This window comes from Rattus norvegicus, chromosome 3, assembly GCF_021556685.1.
Source record: "Rattus norvegicus strain SHRSP/BbbUtx chromosome 3, alternate assembly SHRSP_T2T, whole genome shotgun sequence".
NCBI lineage: Eukaryota > Metazoa > Chordata > Mammalia > Rodentia > Muridae > Rattus > Rattus norvegicus.
In genome coordinates this window covers 155,937,919-155,959,472 of record NC_141536.1, presented here as the reverse complement: position 1 = coordinate 155,959,472, position 21,554 = coordinate 155,937,919, and the positions used below count along the sequence as shown (strand labels likewise).

The window sequence follows — 21,554 nt, the reverse complement described above, 5'->3', positions numbered from 1 at the left end:
GAAGAGCCCTCCCTGCTCAGCTCTACCTGTACATGGGGACAAGGCACGAGGCTTCCTCCCGACCTGCAGAGCCTCCCCATCCAGACTGGTGCCCTTATAACTTGACACACAGCAGCCACAGGATCCACACCACTTGGGACAAAAAGCTCACAGAAAGGGGCTGCTGACTGAGTTCGAAGCATAGACGGTGCTAGGAGCCAGGCTTGGTGGACAGCCCCTCCTCCTCCAGCTGGGGCAAGGATGGCTGTAGCTGGGAGTCCAGAAAGCCAGGGTCTGAATCTCACCACCTCTCTAGCTGCCTGACAACTTTGAATAAGGAGTCAGCTGGGTGCCACTCCAGGGGATGTCAAGGTTAAGCCTGTGGGACTGACAGATAAGGGACTGCATGTCTGACATCTCAGCTAAGGAGGCAGAGGCAGGAGATTTCAAGCTCAAGGCTAGCCTGGGCCATGTAGTAAAACTCCCATCTTGAAAATCAAAACAAACAACACATTTTACTGTGTCTAAGAAGCCCCACTATATTAAGGAGCAGCCACATTTTGCAGTGTATGGTTTCATGGGAAGCTGCTGGAGGGAGTTGCGTCAAGCAGGTTCTGAACGTTGGTTCAAGAGTCAATACATAACGGTTCCAATTCCAGCTAGGGAGCAGCACATGTGTCTTTGTTTGGCTTCTGTGCTGTGTACACTGTGCACATCCATGAGGGTGCATGCACATGTATACTGTGTGTGCATGTGGAGGCTGACATCAGGTGTCTCCTCTATTGATCTCATTTTTAAGGCAAGGTCTCTCTCACTGGCCTGCACTCCTCCTGTCTTAGCGTCTGGTACTGGGGTTATCGTCACAGGTATGACACCACACCTAGCTTTTACTTGAGCAGTGTGGGCCCAAAGTCACATCTTCCTGCTATCACAGCTTTTACTTTACCAATTGGACCATCTTTCTAGCCTCTGCCTTTAAAAAATATTACATTTATCTATTACTTTATCTGTCGTGTCCCCCTCACCCCCTCACACACATGACAGCTTTTGGAGTTGCTTTTCCCCTTTCACTATGGAAAATCAGGAGATCAAAGCAAGGTCATCAGTCTTGGTGGCAAATGCCTTCACTTGTTAAACCACCTCAGGAATGTGATTTTGTTTCCAAGGCAGAAACTCATAGCCCAGGCTAACCTTGAATGGGTTATGTGGTGAAGGATGAGCTTGAACTCCTGACCTTTCTGCCACCACCTCAACTCCTTACCCCTGTTGGGCACTGTACCTACTCTTTGTCAGCCTCAGGTTTTTTGTGGTAAAACAGGGGCACTAAGCACCTGTGTCTCTGCCGAGTGAAAGCAACTCCCATGCCAAGCCTCTACCGAACAGGCAGGTCCCAGCCTCCTGGTACTCACTGCCTCTTACCTGAGAGTGAGATACCCTCCGCCAGGCCATATGGCAGGTAAGCAAAAATGATCATCATGCCAAACTCCAGGGAAGGCGTCTTCCTCAGGTCAATGTGCTTCAACACATGGCACAGGTGTCAAGGAAAAAGGAGAAAGGGCACTGGACAGGCAGGTGCAAGGCGATGGGAGGGGCGCACCACAAAAGATGCCAATTGGGGCTTGGTTACAGTGGGAAATTTCTCAGTGAAAGTTCTCTTTGTAGAAACTAGAATCTGACAAGACATTCCGAAATGCTGACCTAAGAGACTGGGGCTGCAGACACAGGTCACTCTACTGCCTGCTCTCAGGGACTCACCATCCTGCTGAATGGCCCTTCACAACACCATACTCATGCCCCTGTTAACAGAGCCCGTGTTCCCACGTCTGCCTCATTACAATAACAATATATGCTCCTTGAAGACAGCCAACTCCACCGAAGGACTGTAGGTAGCACATGCCCGTCCCCACTCTTCTGCTACCTCTCCTTTGCAAACCACCGACCATGTCCCACACATTTTGCCTCTCTCGCAGACAGAATCTTGCTCTGTGGCCCTGCTGACCACAGGAATCCTGCCTTGGTCTCCCAAATGCTGGGGTTACAGGCATGCACCTCTATCTCTGACATGCTTTTTATGGTGTGAGCGGTTTCCCTCTATTGCCTGTGCACCACACATGCACAGTGCCCACAGAGGTCAGAAGGGTCCAGTCCCCTAGACCTGGAGTTTCATGAGGATGTGAGCTGTCATGTAGGTACTGGGAACTGAACCTGGGTCCTCTCTAATGCAGGCAGTGCTCTTAACTGCTGACCTGAAGTCTGGGGAATGTTGCACTGAGTGTCTTCCTCATTCTGATGCTGGGGCAGCTGCTGTCAACGGATTCCACTGCCTTCAGCCTCCAGCCAGAGGAGCAGCCAGAAATCTCAACAGGGTGGTAGGACACAAACCTGAAGCCAGGCAAGAATGTCCCAGCTGAATCAGAGACAAACTGCTCCAGAAGGGCCATGTAGCCATTTTGGGGACATGGGCCAGATGGCTGCAGAGCCACTGTGCAGCCTGTGCTACTTCTATGCCCCGCTGCTCTAAGGAGTCTTTCTTTCTCTGCCTAAGAGCCCTTAGCTAGTAAGCAGCACACACAGTACAAACAGCGTGGGGGGATGACACTTCCCTGAAAGCCCGTTCCTCTCTTCCAGAGAAGCTGTCCCGGGTGGGGTGGGGGGTATGATTTTCAGACCCACCCACTGAGCTCAGTTCCTGGCACCTGATGAGCAACTCCCTGTGTGACCTTGGCTGTCCTGGAACTCGACTCAGAGATGAAAGGGCAAAGCTGTGTGCCACCACACCCAGCTTCCCGATGGCCTCCTCCAACGCTGTACACACATGCACACAGCTCTCCCAAGCTAAATTAACCTAAAACAACTTACGGTCTCTAAGAAAATTCTGTTTTCTGGATGTAAAAACCAAGACAGCGATGGAATGGCGTCATCTGCACATGGTTCCCATCCCCCAGCAGCAGGAATCCAGGTCAAATCTGCCACCTAACAGTGTGGCTTTGAATGGCATCCTGGCCATGTTCCTAGCACTTGGGAGGCAGAGGGAAGTGGATGAATCTGTGAGTTAAGGCCAGCCTAGTCTGCATCGTGAGTTCTAAGACAGTCAGGGTTCTGTAGAGACCCTGTCCCAAAAAATAAAAAGAGGAAGGAGGGAAGGAGGGAGGGAGGAAGGAAGGGAGAGAGAAAGAATGGCATCCTAGGGGTGTGCTGGGCAAACCTGTTGTCTGTAGGATACCAAGCTCAAGGCCAGCTGAGGGGACCCTACTGTCTTGATGAGAAATAAGTATCCCGATACTTCAGAGGTTAAATTTAAGAGTGTGCAGGCTTAGAGCTTTTCTCAAATCACAGCTTAGCACAAAACCTTCTTTTAAATAAAACTTTACATTAAAATTGGGTCCTTGGGCGGCTCATGCCTTTACTCCCAGCACCTGGGATGCAGAGGCAGGCAGATCTCTATGAGTTTGGTGCCAGCCTGATCTACAAAGAGTTTCAGGACAGCCAGGTTATGTGGAGAAGCCCTGTCTCAAAACAAACAAACAGGGGTTGGGGATTTAGCTCAGTGGTAGAGCGCTTGCCTAGGAAGCGCAAGGCCCTGGGTTCGGTCCCCAGCTCCGAAAAAAAAGAACCAAAAAACAAACAAACAAACTAAATTGGGTCCTTGAGGAAGCTGAGAAAATGGCAAGACACCACCAAACATGACCCCTGTGCCCTGTGCCCCCGTGCTAAAAGGATATTAATGCTGAAATCAAGCCAGTCAGCGTGCCAAGCGCTGCAGAGCCAAAGAACATTTTGAGGAAGTAGCCGAGGGCTTGTGAGAATGTTTGCCACCCACTGACATCTGACATATGTTTTCTTGTTAGACCTTCAGCCGTGCTAGGAAAAAAGAAAACAGAGAAAATTAAAGTGCTCCTGACCCAGTCCTTAGAATCAGTGGGCATCGTTCAGCGCCTCTCAGAATACCCTTTCCTGCCATTTAACCCACCTGTCCCTCCAGGCTCCTATGGTCCGTCACCTACATGTCCAGGCACTGAGGCAGTTTCTGGGGCTCCGAGGAGAGGGCAAAGACTGTTTCAAGAGCTGGCCTAGGTAATTAGGGGGGAGGTCTAAGAGCTCTGAAAATAGGGTGGGCATCCAACTCAGACTGGGTTAGGGGAATCCAGGAAAGTTCCAGAGCTTCCACTTAGGATACAGGGGGGGTCTCAGCATGGATGTGCAAGAGGTCTATCAGGCTGAACAAACAGTGCCCAGGGATAGGGGTTTGAGTGTGAACATTCAAGTGCACAGAGGATGTGGGGTGGGGAGGACCTGGGAGAGCACCAGCCAGTGCAGGGCCCATGGCATGATGGGAGGGGTCAGTGGTTCACCCTAAAGGCCTTAGCTGCCAACTGCCGAGCAAAGGAATCCTATGGTAAAACTCTAGATGGGTCTCTGGCAGGAAGTCAGGTAGGATGAGGCCAGGGAAGAAATCGGAGCTTTATGCTCAGAGTGGGACTCGGAGCCCCAAGAAGAGGGCCAACACTAGAGAACTACTCTGATAAGTCAGACATGCAAAGGTCACCCTGCCCTCCAACTGGAGCCAGCTCCCACCCTCAAGGATGCCCACGTCTGTCTGCCAGCCAGGTCTGCATCAGCAGCTGAGTGACCCTTAAACCACACAACAGTCAAGGAACCAGCGGCTCCTAAGTATGAGCCCAGGCCCAGGAGGAACATCAACTAGGTTTGGTAGTTCAGAACCAATGAAAAGCCGTCTATCTCCATTCTTCTGCTTCTGTCTGAAAATGCTCACTGGCTGTCGGGAAGGCCTTTCTGGAACCCTCCAGGGCCTTCCTGCCCGTCTCCTGCACTTCACTTCTCTTTGGCGCACTGTGGACAGTTACTGGAACCTGAGTAGTGCAGGCAGGTGTGTAGCCCAGAGAACCTGAAGGTGGTGGAGGCGGCCATGACACGGAAAAGGAAGCTGCCCACTTAGCAGGTATGTGACCCAGAGTCACCTGCAGGAACATCTGGGGAGGCCTCCAAAGCCAGTCTCCCAGTAGATGTGCAATGATGACATCTTTCCCCCTTTGTTTCAAAAGTCGCTCTTCATCTTGGCAACTGTGTGGCAGAGGCCTCGGAAAGCTGACATTTTCCTACTGACAGATTTTCTTCACAGAAATCCGAGGCAGAGAGATTGAGTTCTGCCCCTAACGATAAAAACAGCTCAGGCCGTCACCTCCAAGTAGGCAATTCTGCATCTTCACGTTTAGCCAGCTTACCAGATGAGATGAAGGCAAAATCTGGAGCTAAAGAGCTTCAGAAAAGGACGTATTCTGGTACAAGGTTCCATGTAGCTGAGCCAGGCTGGCCTCAAACTCCTTATGTGGTGGAGGCCAACCTTTGACTTCTGATCCTCCTGCGTCTACCTCCCAAGCGCTGGGACCATGGCAACACTATGAAGGCTTTGGTGGGAGTTTAACGGGAATGGCCCCCATAGACTCAGGTTTGATTGCTCTGCCCTGGGAGTGGCACTGTTGGAGGAAGTGCATCACTGTGGGGGTGTGCATGCTTTGAGGCTCCTGTGCTCAAGCTCAGCTCAGTGTGGCACAGTCACCTCTCCTGCCTGCGGATCAAGATGTACAATTCTCAGCTCCCTCATCTCTCCATCCCCAGTCTGCTTGCACTCTGGGACAGTTCCACTATGACAATAACAGACTGAGCCTCTGAACCTGTGAGCCAGCCCCATTGACTGCTCCCCTTCGTAAGAGTTGCCGTGACCACAGTGCCGCTTCCCAGCAACAGAAAGCCTCACCGAGACAGCCTTAGGGCACGATGCACAACGACTGCCTACCTACAACTACAGGCCTGCTGACCAAGAAAAGCCAGTGTGAGGACAGTGGCAAACATGCTGATAAATCCAAAGTGACACCCAGTTAATGATGTAACCTCGACAATTTCATCAGCTGTGCTCAAAGGGAAAGTTACACCTAATATTGGGGTATAAGCCATCCCAGCAGAGTACTCATGTACTGACAGTAGATTGCTGTCAGTAATCACCCACACAAGTCACTATGTAGCCAAGGATCACCTTGAGTGCCCCCCAACCCCTACCCCCCTTCACAGGGTCTCTCTGTGTAGCCCTGGCTGTCCTAGAACTCACTCTGTAGACTAGGCTGGCCTAGAACTCACAGAGATCCTCCTGCCTCTGACTCCTGAGTGCTGGGATTAAAGGTGTGTACCACCACTGCCTATAATAAAACAGATTTCAGCTTCCAAAGTCCCCTCCTCACAGCAGCACCTCAGGCATACAAGGAATCTGTTTCCTTCAGAGACGTGAGAAAGAAGGTGTCAAGCAACCACTAGAGGACGGCAGGGCCTGTCTGCCCTGTGGAGAGGGACATGGCACCACAGTGGTTTACCAGTGAGCACTAATCCACACTGCATTCACTAATCCAGGGCTGGCACCCAAACACAAATCCCTCATGGCTGATACAGACAGGACAACGATGGGATCCCAGACCCACTGTGGGGTGGGGCCTGGGAATGTCATTTCTGAGAACCCTTCAAAGATGCTAAAAAACACACAAGTCAGAAAACGCAAACTCAACTCCCTGTAGCAGACTGGCTGTGACATACTCCTGTGGCACAGACCGCTTGCCAGAGTAGCAAAATGTAGTAGTGAGCTGATCACATAGGACTAGACTGTGTGCTGGCCTCCGTGTGCCGTAGGGCCCTTCCAGTCTTTCCTACTTACTTGGTGAGGACAATGGAGACTGCATCGTTGAGAATGCTTTCTCCAAACACCAGCATGTTGAGGACAGGGTCCACGTGCAGTGCATTGAAAATTGCAATAGTGGCAACCGGGTCAACTGCAGATATCAGGGAGCCAAACGCGAAACTGCAAGGAGAAGCAAGAGCAGACTGTAAAGTGTGGTGCTGGGTCCACACAGCTGTGCAGGGGATGTGGTGCTGAGACGGCAGCTAAGGGGCCAAAAGAGAGAGGCTGTGCTTTCCCGCTCACCGTCATGCCTAGCGCAGGAGCAGGGAGGCTAGGACAAGTGCTGCTTGCCTGGGTTCCCAGCAGTAGCACTGTGCTCTGTTCTGGATGCTGCTGCTGCTGCTGCTGCTGCACACAAGTCTGTTTACCCCAGCACACAATGCCCAGCTTCCTTGGCCAGAAAGTTCTTTATAAACTATTGGCTTTAACCTCTGCTCTGCCACACCAGGTCAACTGTGTCAACTGTAACCAAACCCAGCCTCCACTGAGATTTGCAACAACCAAGAAATTCCCAAAGGCCAGTGGCTACCAGAGGGTGCAGTCTGTGCTGCTGACTGGAAGCTGGGCCCTCAGGCCTTACAGGCAGCACTTGACCATAAGGTCCACTGCCACGAGCACTGACCACCTGCCGAAGCTCACCAGCAAACATCTCCTTACCACACAGGCACTGCCCCAAGTCCTTCACTACTCTTATCATCCAGCCCGGAGCCAGTGCCTGTCCTGGAGGGCGGTGTAGCCGGAAGCAGAGCCTCAGGCCAACTTAGAAAGTGGCAATGTGAGTTGGGCTAGCATGATTGCTAAGCATGCCTGAGGCCCTCGGTTTGATCCCAAGCAACATAAGCTAGGTGTGGGACACACACTTGTAACCCAGCACTTAGGAGGTGGAGGGGTGAGGAGTACAAGGTCACATTCAGCAACACAGCAAGTTCCAGGTCAGCCTGAGCTATGAAACTGTCTCAGGAAACCACAGAAAATATGGAAACGTGACCGCTGGAGGAGGGGGGTTAGATTCATCTGACTGGGGTCACTGAGTAGTCTACACAAAGAAGCAGTAAGGGGAGGAAGCTGTGAGGCAGGCCAGTCACCTCCTCCCCCTCAATTATCAATCCACAAGGTGGCAGCTCCTGAGGTGAGGATGCAAGAGTGAGGTGGCCAGGAGAGAAGCAGAGCCCTCTGGACGCTCACCTCCCGTTTCCACACCCTCCTGCCCTCATCAAAGGTGATGCATGCATGTGCACTACCTGTCGCCCTCCCTCTCTCTGGCCTGTTCTGAGGATCTGTGCCGAGCACAGGCCAGAGCCTCAGATAAAGGCAGGTGGTGGGGTAGGGAAGAGGACTGAGGAGAGGCTCCCTGCAGCAGTCAGGTAGCCAAGGCCCACAGCCTATGGGAGCCGTCTTCCCACCCTCTAGGTATGCAGCAAGGGGCTCCAGGGGTGGGCCTAGTACACAAGGTTGGACTAGCTTTACCAGGCCTAGGGAGAAGACTGACCCCCGGGGAGGTGCTTAGAGCTGTCTGTGTTCCACAGGAATGAACAAGATCGTGTTCTCTGAAGTGCAGAGGCAGTCTATGGGTTTGTGATAAAAAGGGTGTTGTCAACACTCAAAAACGGGAGCAATGGGCTGGGTGCAGCCCACCATTAATGCTAGCAGTTGAGAGGCAGAGATAGAGCTGGAAGTAAGCAGATCTCCACGAGTTCAAGGCCAGCCCGCCGTATAGAGATTTCTACGTCAGCCAGGACTACATAGTGAGACCCTGTCTCAAAAAACCAAAGAACAAAACGGAAGCAAGGTATGGTAGTAAACACGTATAGCCTCGATTGGGAGGTAGAGGGAGGAGGATCAGAAATCCAAGGTCATTCTTAGCTATACAGCAGGTTCAAGGCTAGCCTGGTCTACATGAGATACCATGTCAACAAAAACCACCTTAAAAATAAATTAACTGGGGCTGGAGGGATGGCTCAGTGGTTAAGAGCACTGGCTGCTCTTCCAGAGGTCCTGAGTTCAATTCCCAGCAACCACATGGTGGCTCACAACCATCTGTAATGGGATCTGATGCCCTCTTCTGGTGTGTCTGAAGATAGTTACAGTGTACTCATATACATAAAATAAATCTTTAAAAAAAAAATAAATTAACTGAAACAAAATTAGAAACCTCACCATAAACACAAACTTGGCTTTTAAAAGTGCACACTTGTGGGTTAGAGAGACCGCTCAGCAGCTAAGAGCACTGACTGCTCTTCCAGAGGTCCTGAGTTCAATTCCCAGCAACCACATGGCGGCTCACAACCATCTGTAATGGGATCTGATTCCCTCTTCTGGTGTGTCTGAAGAGAGTGACAGTGTACTCACATACATAAAATAAATAAATAAATCTTAAAAAGAAATGCACACTTGTGTGTGTGTGTCAGGGTGGAGGTAGGATTCCTAGACTCTTAGCTGAGAACAAGTATAGAAGGATTTTAAAAGCAGAGCAGCCTCATACACATATAGCATCCACCTAGCACATCAAGTCCTGGGTTCCACCCCCCAGCCTAAGCAAAGTTTAAACAGCTGGTAATTGCTGGCCACATGTCCACATGGCAGGCAGGAGGAGCTAAAGAGCATTGTCCCCTGCAGACAGTGACCTGTAGCCACTGTCAAACTGCATTACCCTGCAGCGTCCCTGTTAAGGCTCTGCTGTTCTATAAAGCAGTCCCCACTGCTGGACAGAACTCCAACAGAAAAGGGGCATCTGCACAGGGTGAGGCTGTCTGGGCTCTCCTGCTAAGCATGGCACTGCTTTTGTCTCTCACCCAGCCATGCGGCTACTGGCTTTAACTTAGTTCCAGACACTGATCAACACTCTGCTTCTCACGAGTATCCCCCAAAGCAGGCAGAAAGCAACACCTTCCCTGCCGTCTGAGCGCACGGGCCTTCCTCGTTCCCTTGCAGCACACTCAGACAACTCCGGGTGCTGGTTCTGGTGCACTTCTGGCTCCTAGGAAGGAAGGTGACTCGGGCTGCTTGTCTATGTATTAAAATTTTCTGAGCTTGGAAGGCTGAGGCAGGAGGATTGCCTCAAGTTTGGGGCCAGCCTCGGCTATAGACTAAGTTCCAGAGTCACCTAGGCTACAAAGTGAGACCCTGTCACAAAGAAGGGGAAACTTTTTTAAAAAACAGAAAACCATCCAATATCCCTCCTGGGGGGGGTGAGGGATGGGTATGTGGCTCAAGCTTGTTGTCAGTGGCTCATTTCCCACTGACAGTTCTGAGGCTCTGGAACGAGGTGCTACCTTGCAGCTAAAGCCCGACATTCTCAGTCATGGGAATGATCGGGATGGACGAGTCGCCCTTGGCCCTCTTCCACAGCTTCCCACCAGACATGAGACAGGTGCTGAGCTCAGACACAGGACACAGCAAACTCAGCACGGCACACATCTCCGGCTGAGCTAGGCCTGGGCCCTCTTGTAACTCGTGACTGGGACCTTCTGAGACACAGCTGCCCTAGCTGCTTCTCCCTTGTGGACTAAGGAGACTCTAAGAGCACAGTGTCTGCTGGAATGGCATCAGATTCAGAACTATCCAGCCCAGGGCCAGCTTCCCCTAATCTTGGTGAGAATTCCAGAGTCAAGGTCTCACCTCACGCTCTCCTGTTCCACTCTTATTGGGAAGGCGACCCTCTGGCTTAAAGAAAACTGAAGTTTTTGCTTATTTGCTTTTCCAGTGTTGGGGATTGAGCCTTATAAACAGCAGGCAAGGGCTCTGCCCAAGATATATATATATATATATATATATATATATATATATATATATATATATATATATATATATATATATATATATATATATATATATATATATATATCTCCATCCAGACAATGGTAAGGAGAGAACACAGAGTACAGGATGTGGCTTGGAGATGTCCCACGATAGCTAACTGACCAGTTATTCCTCCAGAGTTTAAGTGAGATCACTCATTTCAATCAGCAATGTTATGATCAGGGGTCTTCAAAAGCATCAATATAATTCTGAGTCATTTCAGAGACAAATTGGTTCAGAAGAGATTCTATACTGCAAACATTGGTGAGCCAGGCGGGGAAGAGGGAAAGGACCACACCCAGGAAGCCACGTGCAGAAACATCCCGGGCCTGAACAGCAGTCGCACAGGGGAATTACAGCGTGAAAGATTTACCTGTCTGTCATGTTGAGTTTAGAGATTACATCAGCCTGTAAAATAAAACACACAGACACACAGACACACACAAAGATTCCCTGGAGAACAGCCGGGAAGATTAAAATGTCTATCAGTGTTTTCTTATCAACTAATAAGGACATTGTCTTCAGTCCCCACTGAAGACAGGAGAGTCCCAAGGGCTGCTGTGAGCGTGTGGGCACGCGCACTGTGCTCTCCTAGTCTGGCAGCTGTGGTTCTCTGCTCTAAAACTGACTCCCTTAGCCCTGAAGAGACACAGTGAGTCAAGCATCTAGGAAAGCTTCAGGGCAGACTTGATCTTGGCTGTGGAGTCAGCTGTGAAGGGAGTGGGCTGTGGTTACCAGGAGAAAGAGCAGCTGTGGCGTCAATAGCAACCTGTTAGTTCTCTGCCCTGAGGCGGTTACGCTTTCTACTGACAGCACAGGAAATGGGTGGTGCATGACATACACCAAGGAGGTCTGAGTGACACCTTCCAAGAATTCATTCCAGTTGAAGTAAGCTCATGTGAAGCCCAGAGCCAAGAGCATTGGCTACTGCCTCAGAGAAGGGCTGACAATGGCCGGGGCACCAAGGAACTGAGTGACAGATTCATGGCCAGCCCTGGTTTAAACACAAATCTTCATTCAAGAACAACTTTCAGGCCTGCTACAGTCTCCCTGTGAACACAGCTGCCACTCGCACCACTTTAAAGTGTGGAACCACATGCCACTCTGCTTTGAGCCACTCCAACTAAGGAGACCAGTTAGTAAGTAACATCAAGTATCTGGGGTGATTACAGTCACCTCAATTCCAGATACTACAGTCACATACATGAATGGGGACCTCCTCCTAAGAGGGCATACACCAACCAGCAGGCATCTCTGGCCTGGAGGGCCCTGTCCCACCCTGCACTACTACTAAGTCTTCACGGTCACCAGGGATGCTTTGCTTACCTGACCCAGGAAGTAAATTCCTCCACCTACTACAAAGGCTGAGATTGCTGTTCCAAAGACAGCGAAGAGAGTGATGGAGCCAATGTTTTGAAAGAAGTTCCCCTAAGGGGGGGGGGGGGGGGGAGACAAGAGGCCAACTGGTAAGGCAGGGAGGATGCACCAACTGTGGTCTCTCCAAGGCTGGACTCTCACGTGAGGGTCAGGGCTGTTGCCTGCCCTCCACTGCTGGCTGGAACCCCTGCCACCATCTCTCTGCTTTCCTGTCTCACAGGTCCCTCATCCTGGCCTAAGGCAAGAGCTAACCAGTCTCAACTGTCCCCAGCCCCTTTATCTCTATCTACTGTTCCCAGAATGATCTCTGCAGAAGCTTGGCCTGATATTGCTGCCTCTGCCTTGATTCTCACTTGCATTTGAGACATGGGTGAGCCCCAATCCCTGGCTGAACTTGGGAAGGCCTGTGCCTTCATCTGACCCTGTTGCCTGGGCCCTAGCCACCAAGGTGCATCCTGATCCTTTGTGTGCCTTATGCTAAAGCTCCTACAGAGGGGTCTTCCTTGGTCTAGCTCTTAGGAGGGATCTGCCTTTGCTCGCTCAATGGCAGCTGCACTCAGCACTTGCTTGTGAACAGCTGACACCTGCCTTTCCCACAAGGCTCAAGGCTCAGTAGGAACAGTGGCATCTGTCATATGGATAATAATCAAAACACAGGTGTGGAAAGAAACAACCATGTTTTGTCTTGGGCTAAAATAATATCTACACTATCACAGTTTTCACTCAATTAAAAGGTGCATTTTGAAAGGCTCTTACATTAAAAAATCAGGACAATGGACAGTGTTAGGATGCAAAGAAACCTGGGACAAATGGCTGAGGGCCTATTAACACATCAAAGCAGATACTGGCTACCAGCCTCTCAGAATCACAGGTAGCCTGGCTCCTCTCAGCACTTCTCACTCCAGCCCCTTACCCTAAACCTCTTCAGCCTCCAGCTTCCCTTCCCTGTCCTCAGTTTCTCTTCCCTAAATAACTTAGACATTTGGTCACAGATTCTCTTGGCTCTGCTCCTGGATCTCTCAGTCCACTTACGCCTCTTGTCTTTCTCTATCCTCTCATGTCTAGGTCTATTCTACTAGCCATGTTCAGTCTGGACCCTTCTAGAGGCCTCTGGCTGTTCTGTCCCTCACATCACTCAAAACCCTTTCCTTAACCATATCTAGGAATGGCTATCCCTCTGTTACTTTCATGAGAAAGTCCCTTATGCTGTATTGGCATCAGACAGGCAGAGGCTCAGCTGGGGCCCATGGCTAAGTTCCTTCACTGCTTGCCTGGCATGCATGAAGCCTTGGGTTCAAGTCCAGCACCGTACACACAGGTGGAGAGGTGAAAGCAGGAGGATTACAAGTTCAAGATCATTCTCAGCCACACAGAAAGTCCCAAGCCAGCCTGGACTACATGAGAATCTATCTCAAATGAACCCAAACCATAAAAACAAACAAACAAACAAACAAACAAAAACAAAAAACAAAAAAAAAACAAAACAAGAAAATATTTGAGTCCAGGCAACATGGGAACAGTCCCTGTAGTTCCACACAGGAAGGAACTGAAGTGATTAGACCTCGAAGATTCCACTCAGGCGGCACTTCGAAAGCGCTCAATGTGGAGAACTCTGTCCTTGTTTCTAGGTCAAGAGTGTCCTCTGGGGTGGAGGGAAGGGGCAGATGACAGTTGAGAGGATGTACTGGGGCTCGGTATGATGAGTTCATCCTTTTGTTTGGTTGTTTTTTGATACCAGCACTCAGGAAGCAGACACACAGAGAGGGCCAGGCCAGCCAGGGCCACACAGTGAGATTTTGTCTCAAAAAAACAAAACAAAAACAAAAACAAGGGCTGGAGAGATGGCTCAGCGGTTAAGAGCACTGACTGAGGGGCTGGGGATTTAGCTCAGTGGTAGAGCGCTTACTTAGGAAGCGCAAGGCCCTAGGTTCGGTCCCCAGCTCCGAAAAAAAGCACTGACTGTTCTTCCAGAGGTCCTGAGTTCAAATCCCAGCAACCACATGGTGGCTCACAACCATCTGTAATGAGATCTGATGCCCTCTTCTGGTGTGTCTGAGGACAGCTACAGTGTACCTATATACATAAAATAAATAAATTTTAATAAAAAAAAGAACAAAAAACAAAAACAAAAAAAAAAAAAACAAAAAAAACCCAAAGGATTCTGCTCTATAGTTGGCCAAACTACCCACAACCTTCAAAATGCAGCCCCGAGGGGCTGGGGATTTAGCTCAGTGGTAGAGCACTTACCTAGGAAGCGCAAGGCCCTGGGTTTGGTCCCCAGCTCCGAAAAAAAAGAACCCAAAAAAAAAAAAAAATATGCAGCCCCGAAAGCTCCAACACCTGCACAGGCTCACATGCCGTGTCAGGCCTTACCCAGGAAGCAGGGGCTACGGCTACTAAAGGATTTCAAACTCTTAGGGAGTAGCCACAGCCCCAATAGCACTGCTCCAGGGGACCCTTACCTTATGCAGTGAGTATCCCGACTCAAAGATGATAGGTGGGAGCAAGAGAAGGAAAAACATGTTGGGGCGAAACATTTCTTCCTCCTGTAAAATCAAAAGAACACTCAGGACGGGACCTGTCAGCCAGTGGAGAGCTCAGGAAACTGGGCTCAGGGACTAGGCTGGCAAGTCTTGGATGTTGAAGCAGACACTTGATAACAATGAGACAATGTCACCTTCTGCATCTGACAAACAGCACAGGGCCGGCAAAGAGCTCAGAGGCGAAGGTTCTGGCTACTGCAGCTGGGGACCTGTTTGATTTCCAGAGCCACAAAGAGAAGAAGAGCGGACTCCTGCAAGTCACGCTGACACTTTGGAGGGGACTCTAGAGCTTCTGGAGAAAGAGAAGCTGTTGTAGGGTTGCAGCATCCTCTCCCCCAGTCAGTCCGGCTGTGACCTAACTTGGAAAGGGGACCTCTGAAGGTCGGGTTAAGGTCAGTGGTGAGGAGAGGACAGAAGCAGATGACAAGGGCACACACACACACAGACAATTAATTTTGCTTTGTTTCACATTTTTCTTGGTACTGGGGATTGAACCCAGGGCCTTGTGCTTACTGAGGTAAGAGAACATCCTGTGAGTCAGAAAAGGACACAGAGATCCAGAGACGGCCCCAGGAGAAGGTCTCATGAGCAATATGGATCCAACACCACTACCCAACACATCGAGGAACTTGAGTGTTTTATTGTCTTTCCCCTTCAAAATTTTGCTTTCTTGGCAGGTATGGTGGTGCACACCTTTGATCTAAGCACTTGGTAGGCAGAGGGAGGAGGATCTCTGTGAGTTCAAGGCCAGCCTGATAATCAGCTAGCTCTAAGAAGAGCCAAGACTATAGAGACCACTATGTCACGCAACAAAACACAACGAAACAAACAAACCCCCCCAAATTTTTTTTTATTTATTTTTTTAAAGATATGTTCCTGGGGCTAGCGCCATGTCTCGGTGGTTAAGAACCAGTCACTGGTTGCGGGGGCTGGGGACTTAGCTCAGTGGTAGAGCGCTTACCTAGGAAGCGCAAGGCCCTGGGTTCGGTCCCCAGCTCCGAAAAAAAAAAGAACCAAAAAAAAAAAAAAAAAAAAAAAGAACACTGGTTGCAGGGTTGGGGATTTGGCTCAGTGGCAGAGCGCTTGCCTAGGAAGCACAAGGCCCTGGGTTCGGTCCCCAGCTCCGAAAAAAAGAACCAAAAAAAAAAAAAAAAAAAAAAACACTGGTTGCTCTTGCAGACCCAGGTTTAATTCCCAGCACCCACATAGAGGATAACAACCATTTGTTTACTCCAGTTTCAGAGGATCTGATGCCCTCTTCTGGCTTCTGTAAATACGAAGCACACATGTGATGTACAGACTTACATGCAAACAAAACAAATAAACCTCAAGAAAGTAGGGATGGGTGTGTGTACCAGGAGTCAGGTCCCTGGAGCAGTAACTAAATGTCTGTGAACTGCCTGCAGTCCCCACAATGCAACATTGGTTTGTTTGTTTGCTTGCTTGTTTATTTGTTTGTTTTTCCAGGCGGGTTTCTTTGTGTGACTACCTTGGCCATCTTGGAGCTCACTCTGTAGACCAGGCAGGCCTCCCAAGTGCTGGGATTAAAGGTGTGTGCCACCATCACCCTAGCCCAAGAGATAAATCTTGACCACAGCCATCTCCACTTGCACTCCAACTTGGTCTTTTCAAATGGCCAAGTATTTATTCACAGCACCTCAGACTGAGTCAAGGTACAGCACTCCGACGTGCCTCCCTCCCGAGCAGCCTGACCTCCTCTGCATCTAACCTAACAACTGTAGGCTGAGGTACAGCTCAGTGGTAAAGCCCAGGCATACACAGCATAGCATGCTCAAGGCCCTAAGCTCATCCTAGGCACCAAATTACAAAAAGGACTGCCAGCAGGGTCTACGGCATTCACCTGCAGTTCTGGTTACTTTGGAGGCAGAGGCAGGAGGATTGACAATTTCAGGCCAGCCTGTTTCAAGGCAAACCAGGTGGAGTATGACGGCAACTCCTTTAATTTCAGTCTTCAGGAGTCAGAGGAATTTACAAACATAAAGACAGGATGCACACTTGGAATCCCCCAGCAGAGAGGGAGAGACAGGAGGTTCCTGGGCTCCACGGACCACCGTACTTAAGTCTGAGCTGGCGAGATACCTGTCTCAAAGCATAAGGTAAATAGCACTGAGGAACACTGACACCCGGACTGCTCGCCTCGTCCCCTTACATGTGCTCACATCCACACGCACAAGGGAAAGAAAGCAAAAGCAGTGACTGTGACCAACCTACCTTCCAATTTGCCAGCTTCTTAAACTCTATAACTTTTATAACTGCTCCCATGAGAATGCCTGGAAAGAAAAAGCAAACAGCAGAAACTTAGCACAAGGCTGCTTGGCTGGATTGGGCAGTGACCACCCCCGCAGCTTGCCCTAGAGTCCTGCAGGCCTGTATCTGGAAACTAAGACCAGGAATGACCCCAGCGTAGTAAATCATGGTGAGTTTCCCATTTACATCGCAGGTGAACACACCATGATAAAGCCTGAATATGCGGGGAGAAGAAAACCTTACTTGGCACTGCTCTACCCTGCATGGAAACAACACCTTCCACAGCTGGACACCCTTTACTACCACCTGGTTTCAATGAAAAGGAACAGGAGCTTAGAAGCTGGACGGACATGTCCTATGATACTCATCCTTCTTTTTTTGTTTCTTGTTTTCCTAAAACAGTTTCTCTGTGTAGCCCTGACTGTTCTGGAACTGGCCGGTCTCAAACTCAAGCCTCCCAAGTGCTAGGATTAAAGGTGTATACCACCTTATTTCTACTACTCAAAACCATGGGTGGTGTGTGTGTCTGTGTCTGTGTCTGTGTCTGTGTGTGTGTAGGCATGAGGTAGCTAAGTTGGTAATGGCACTTGTCACCAAACCTGATAACCTGAATTCTAACCCATGGCCCACATGCTAAAGAGACTCCCAAATGTTGTCCTTTGGGTGGGACATGGTGGTTCACACCTTAATCCCAGCACTCAGGAGGCAGAGGCAGGTGAGTTTTTGTGAGTTCAAGGACAGCAAGGATACAGAGACAAACCCTGTCTTGAACACCACCCCCTACCCCCACCCCCAACAAAAGTTGTCCTTTGACCTCTACATATGCACAACTCAAGGGTACACATATACAACTGTTGCATGTGGTTTTATAATGAAAGCCAGGTTGGGGCAAACAAAAGCCAGTGTGGAGATTCATATAACCCAGACTGACCCCCAACTATGTAGCTAAGGGATAGCCTTGAACTCCTCTCACTTGTTTTATTTTTCCTTTATTTTCTGCAGTGTTCTCTCTTTTTATGTATTTATTTTTTTAAAAAAATCCAGCAGGTCACTGGGCAGTGGTGGCTCACACCTTTAATCCCAGCACTTGGGAGGAAGAGGCAGGTAGATCTCTGAGTTTGAGGCCAGCCTGGTCTGCAGAATGAATTCCAGAGCAGCCAGGGTAGCACAGAGAAACCCTGTCTTGCAAAACAAAAACCAAAAGCCACAGTGATGAACACTTCTAATCCCAGCACCCAGGAGGTAGAGGCAGGTGGATCTGCATGAGCTTTAGGGCCAGCCTGGTCCACACAATGAGTTCCAGGACAGCCAGAGCTGCTACATAGTGAGACCATGTCTGGAAAATACAAAACAAAGAAACAAAAACCCCAACAAAACAAAACAAAACCAAACCAAGTCATTAAGTCCATATGTCCTGCCCATACACACTCTTGGATATGTGGCCTTCCTCCAGGATGCCATCAGCTATCTGGAAGAAGCAAAGATCGGCTGAGCGCCTGCAGGCTGAGTGCACTCCAGGGTTCCCTCTTCGACCTATCACTATGCAGGGAGAGGGCTTTGGGTAATGTAGCTGTCTTTGAGTCAGTTCTGTTCCTGTAATCCCCCCAAATACAGAGATATCCAGAAATCTGGGAACAATGACCTCTCAAGAAGTACACCTGAAACCATTTTCATAGTAAGGGAAACAGGTAGGCTCTTATTCAAAGCACTGAAGTGGAAAAGGAAATGTTTTAAATGTGGGTGCCAGTCCTACTCTTAGAACACTCGGGCTCACCACGAGAGAACCATGTACCCAAGTCACTGCAGGGCCCATGAACTTAGCACTGGGAGAGAATCCAAGGACACACCTGGTCTGCTTCCTTTTAGCTTCCTGTGGCCTTGTTCTCCACACAAGTCAGACATTCTTGAAGTGACCACCTCAGTACTATGACACCATGCTCCAGCCGGAGAGGGTGTTCTTTCAAGTCATTTGAAAATTTATTCTTGGGGCTGGGGATTTAGCTCAGTGGTAGAGCGCTTGCCTAGCAAGCACAAGGCCCTGGGTTCGGTCCCCAGCTCCGGAAAAAAAAGAAAAGAGAAAAAATTATTCTTTCATTTTATATGGGGGGAAGGTGTGGTTTGAATATGCTTGGACCAGGGAGTGGCACTATTTGAGGTGTGGCCTTGTTGGAGGAAGTGCGCCACTTCGGGGATGGGCTTTGAAAGCTTCCTCTTCCTCCTAGCTGCCTGAAGATGCCAGTTTTCTGTCAGCCTTCAGAACAAGAAGTAGATCTCTCAGCTCCTCCTGCACCATGCTTTCCTGGATGCTGCCATGTTCCTGCCTTAATGATAATGGACTGAACCTCTGAACCTGTAAGCCAGCCCCAATTAAATGTTGTCCTTAAAAGAGTTGCCTTGGTCATGGTGTCTGTTCACAGCAGTAAAACCCTGACTAAGACAGGAGGCATCCACGTTAGTGTATGGAGCTCAGAGGACAACCCCATATGGAAGCAGGGGATCAAACTCAGGCTGAAGGCTTGTCAGCAAGCATCTTTACCCACCGAACCATCTTGCCAGCCCTGGGCTTTAAGAAATACAGACTGTTTTGTCTGTTCCATCACTGTTTCAAGTTCTGACCACTCTTCACATAAGAAACACTCTTATGTGCTCTCTCGGATGTGCTTTCTACCTATGTGTGCAGACACACCTTTTTTATCACTAGACAGGGACTTGGGCCACATCCGTGAAGAAATGGCCCAGTGGTTCTACCCCATCCTGAACCTGACGCCTGTGGTCTGGTACCAGAGGGGCCAGGCATCCTTACCGAGGCAACTGCAGCTGCAGGGCTGCTAAGCAGCCTGCCTGAGAGAAGCCAAAAAGGAAGCAACAGTGATGTGATGACCAGCGACTTGGGCTCAGAAGCCTCCATTATTTGTGGGTTTTTGGTTATGTGAGTCCAGAGGTTTGCAAGGCATTCCCCTATGGCCTGAGTCTGTTTAAAAGTGACTGACCTTTTAATGGAAAAAGTTTGATATTGGTCTATATACTTTTAGCAGCGACCTGGAGGACCTGGTATTTAAAGTTATGGGATGATGTCACAGATGAGGCAGGCACAAGACAGAATGAGGCCTGTCATTGGATGAGAAAGAAAGATGGGCAGAAGAAAAGTTTGAAGGAAGAGAAGACAGAAATGGGAAGAGAAGAGAAGGCAGAGAAGCCGAGAGACAACATGGAGGCTGACGTTAAGATTCCCCGCTGTACCTGTACAGGTTGTTATGAATGCTCTTAAGGGATGGATGTGTACAGGGCTTTGTGTGTTTAGGTGGGCAATTATATCTTATCAACGGGATCAGAGGTCATTGTGTTGTGTGGTCTTTCTTGTAGTGATTTAAGTGTAAGAGAGTGTGCGGCTGCTAGGGACATAATTGGGATGTGTGCTTCTGGCAAGATATCTACCAGATATCTTGGGACACTGCGGTGCCGGATCTAGTGGGGGATAAAAGACAGCATTTTTATTTTTATATTTTTACAACATCATAAAGTCTATGGGAACAACTGTTTATTATTCCTGCAACAGATAGTGCTGCAGATTACTGTGGGCTGTCAGGTCAAGAAAACAGTAAAACCAAGACTCTGGCTTCCCATCTGCCCCCTTGGCCATGCTCAGTATTCTAGCTTCTGTCTCTGAGCCACGTAATTGCAAGATGGCTGCCCATGTTCCAGGCATCACATTCCCAATGGCAGCATCAAAAGAAGGAAAGGCTGACTTCTCTTGGTTCTATCAGGAAGGAAGGTTTTTGGAACCCCACAACCCCGGCATACTTCCTGTCAGTCCCACTGTCAATCACAGCACAGTGCATCTTTATGACAGCCAAGACCAAACACTATCTACCTGAGTACCCCTTCCTCACAGAAAGCAGCTTGATCAAAAGGAGCGTCCCAGAGGCCAGTGGGAATATAGCTTACTGGGGAGCGCACTGCCTGCCTAGTGCCTGGGAGGCCTTGGTCTCAGTCCTCAGCACCAGAAACCAAGTACAAGTTAGGGTTCTATTTCTGAGAAAAAAGGAAGAAAGGGCAGCTCATGTCTGCTGAGAGCCTGAGGGCCAGTGCTATCAGGGAGCCATACCCACCTACATTTAACAGTCTGTCTGTCTGTCTGTCCATCTGTCTAGATAACTATCTGCACATGCCCACAAGTAGGTACTGGACCCTCTGAAGTCACAGGCAGTACTGAGACCTGATATGAATTTGGGGACTAAACTACTGAGCCACGCTTCTTGTCCCTAATTTTCATATTTTTGAGATTCATTAAAAAAAAAAAATTTGTGGGGTTGGGGATTTAGCTCAGTGGTAGAGCGCTTGCCTAGGAAGCGCAAGGCCCTGGGTTCAGTCCCCAGCTCCGAAAAAAAGAACCAAAAAAAAAAAAAATGTGTGTGTGATATTATGCCTGCATGTATGTCTGCACACCACACGCACACGCACACGCATGCCTATCAGCTGAGGACATCTCCTAGAACAGAGTTACAGATGGTTGAAAGCTGCTATGTGTTTGCTGGAGTCCAGGCAGGCTGGGCAGGAGAGCAGCCAATGCTTTAACAGCTGGGCCTATTATTATTATTATTATTATTATTATTATTATTATTATTATTATTATTCCTCTTCTTCCTCTTACTCATTTTTCCTCCTCTTCTTCCTCTTCCTCCTCCTCTTCTTGACAGGGTAACCTTATATAGCCCTGTCCTGGAACTTACAACACTAATAAGACCTGAAGTTAACCTGCTCACCTGTCCAAGGCCCAGGTGACTTTCTGTAATGCTGGGAGTTGTAGTTCGTGGAAATTAACACCACCACAAGGGAAAGTGTGGTGG

General features: G+C 49.3%; 1 protein-coding gene across 9 annotated transcripts in view; it reads right to left on the bottom strand.

Annotated features, from left to right (window-relative positions):
* The window catches only part of Slc9a8 (solute carrier family 9 member A8), a 50,412-nt gene that overhangs the window by 15,207 nt on the left and 13,651 nt on the right, over positions 1-21,554 (bottom strand). For 2 of the 9 annotated variants that reach the window (XR_015683030.1, NM_001025281.2), the window contains 7 exon segments: positions 16,672-16,730; positions 14,359-14,442; positions 11,846-11,947; positions 10,893-10,927; positions 6,698-6,841; positions 3,702-3,840; positions 1,399-1,504 (listed from right to left, as the gene is read on the bottom strand). Coding sequence is in view for 8 of the 9 variants with exons in the window: in NM_001025281.2 (NP_001020452.2) it covers positions 1,399-1,504; positions 3,702-3,840; positions 6,698-6,841; positions 10,893-10,927; positions 11,846-11,947; positions 14,359-14,442; positions 16,672-16,730 (669 nt within the window). In the remaining variant the exon portion in view is untranslated. 9 annotated transcript variants of the gene reach the window in all.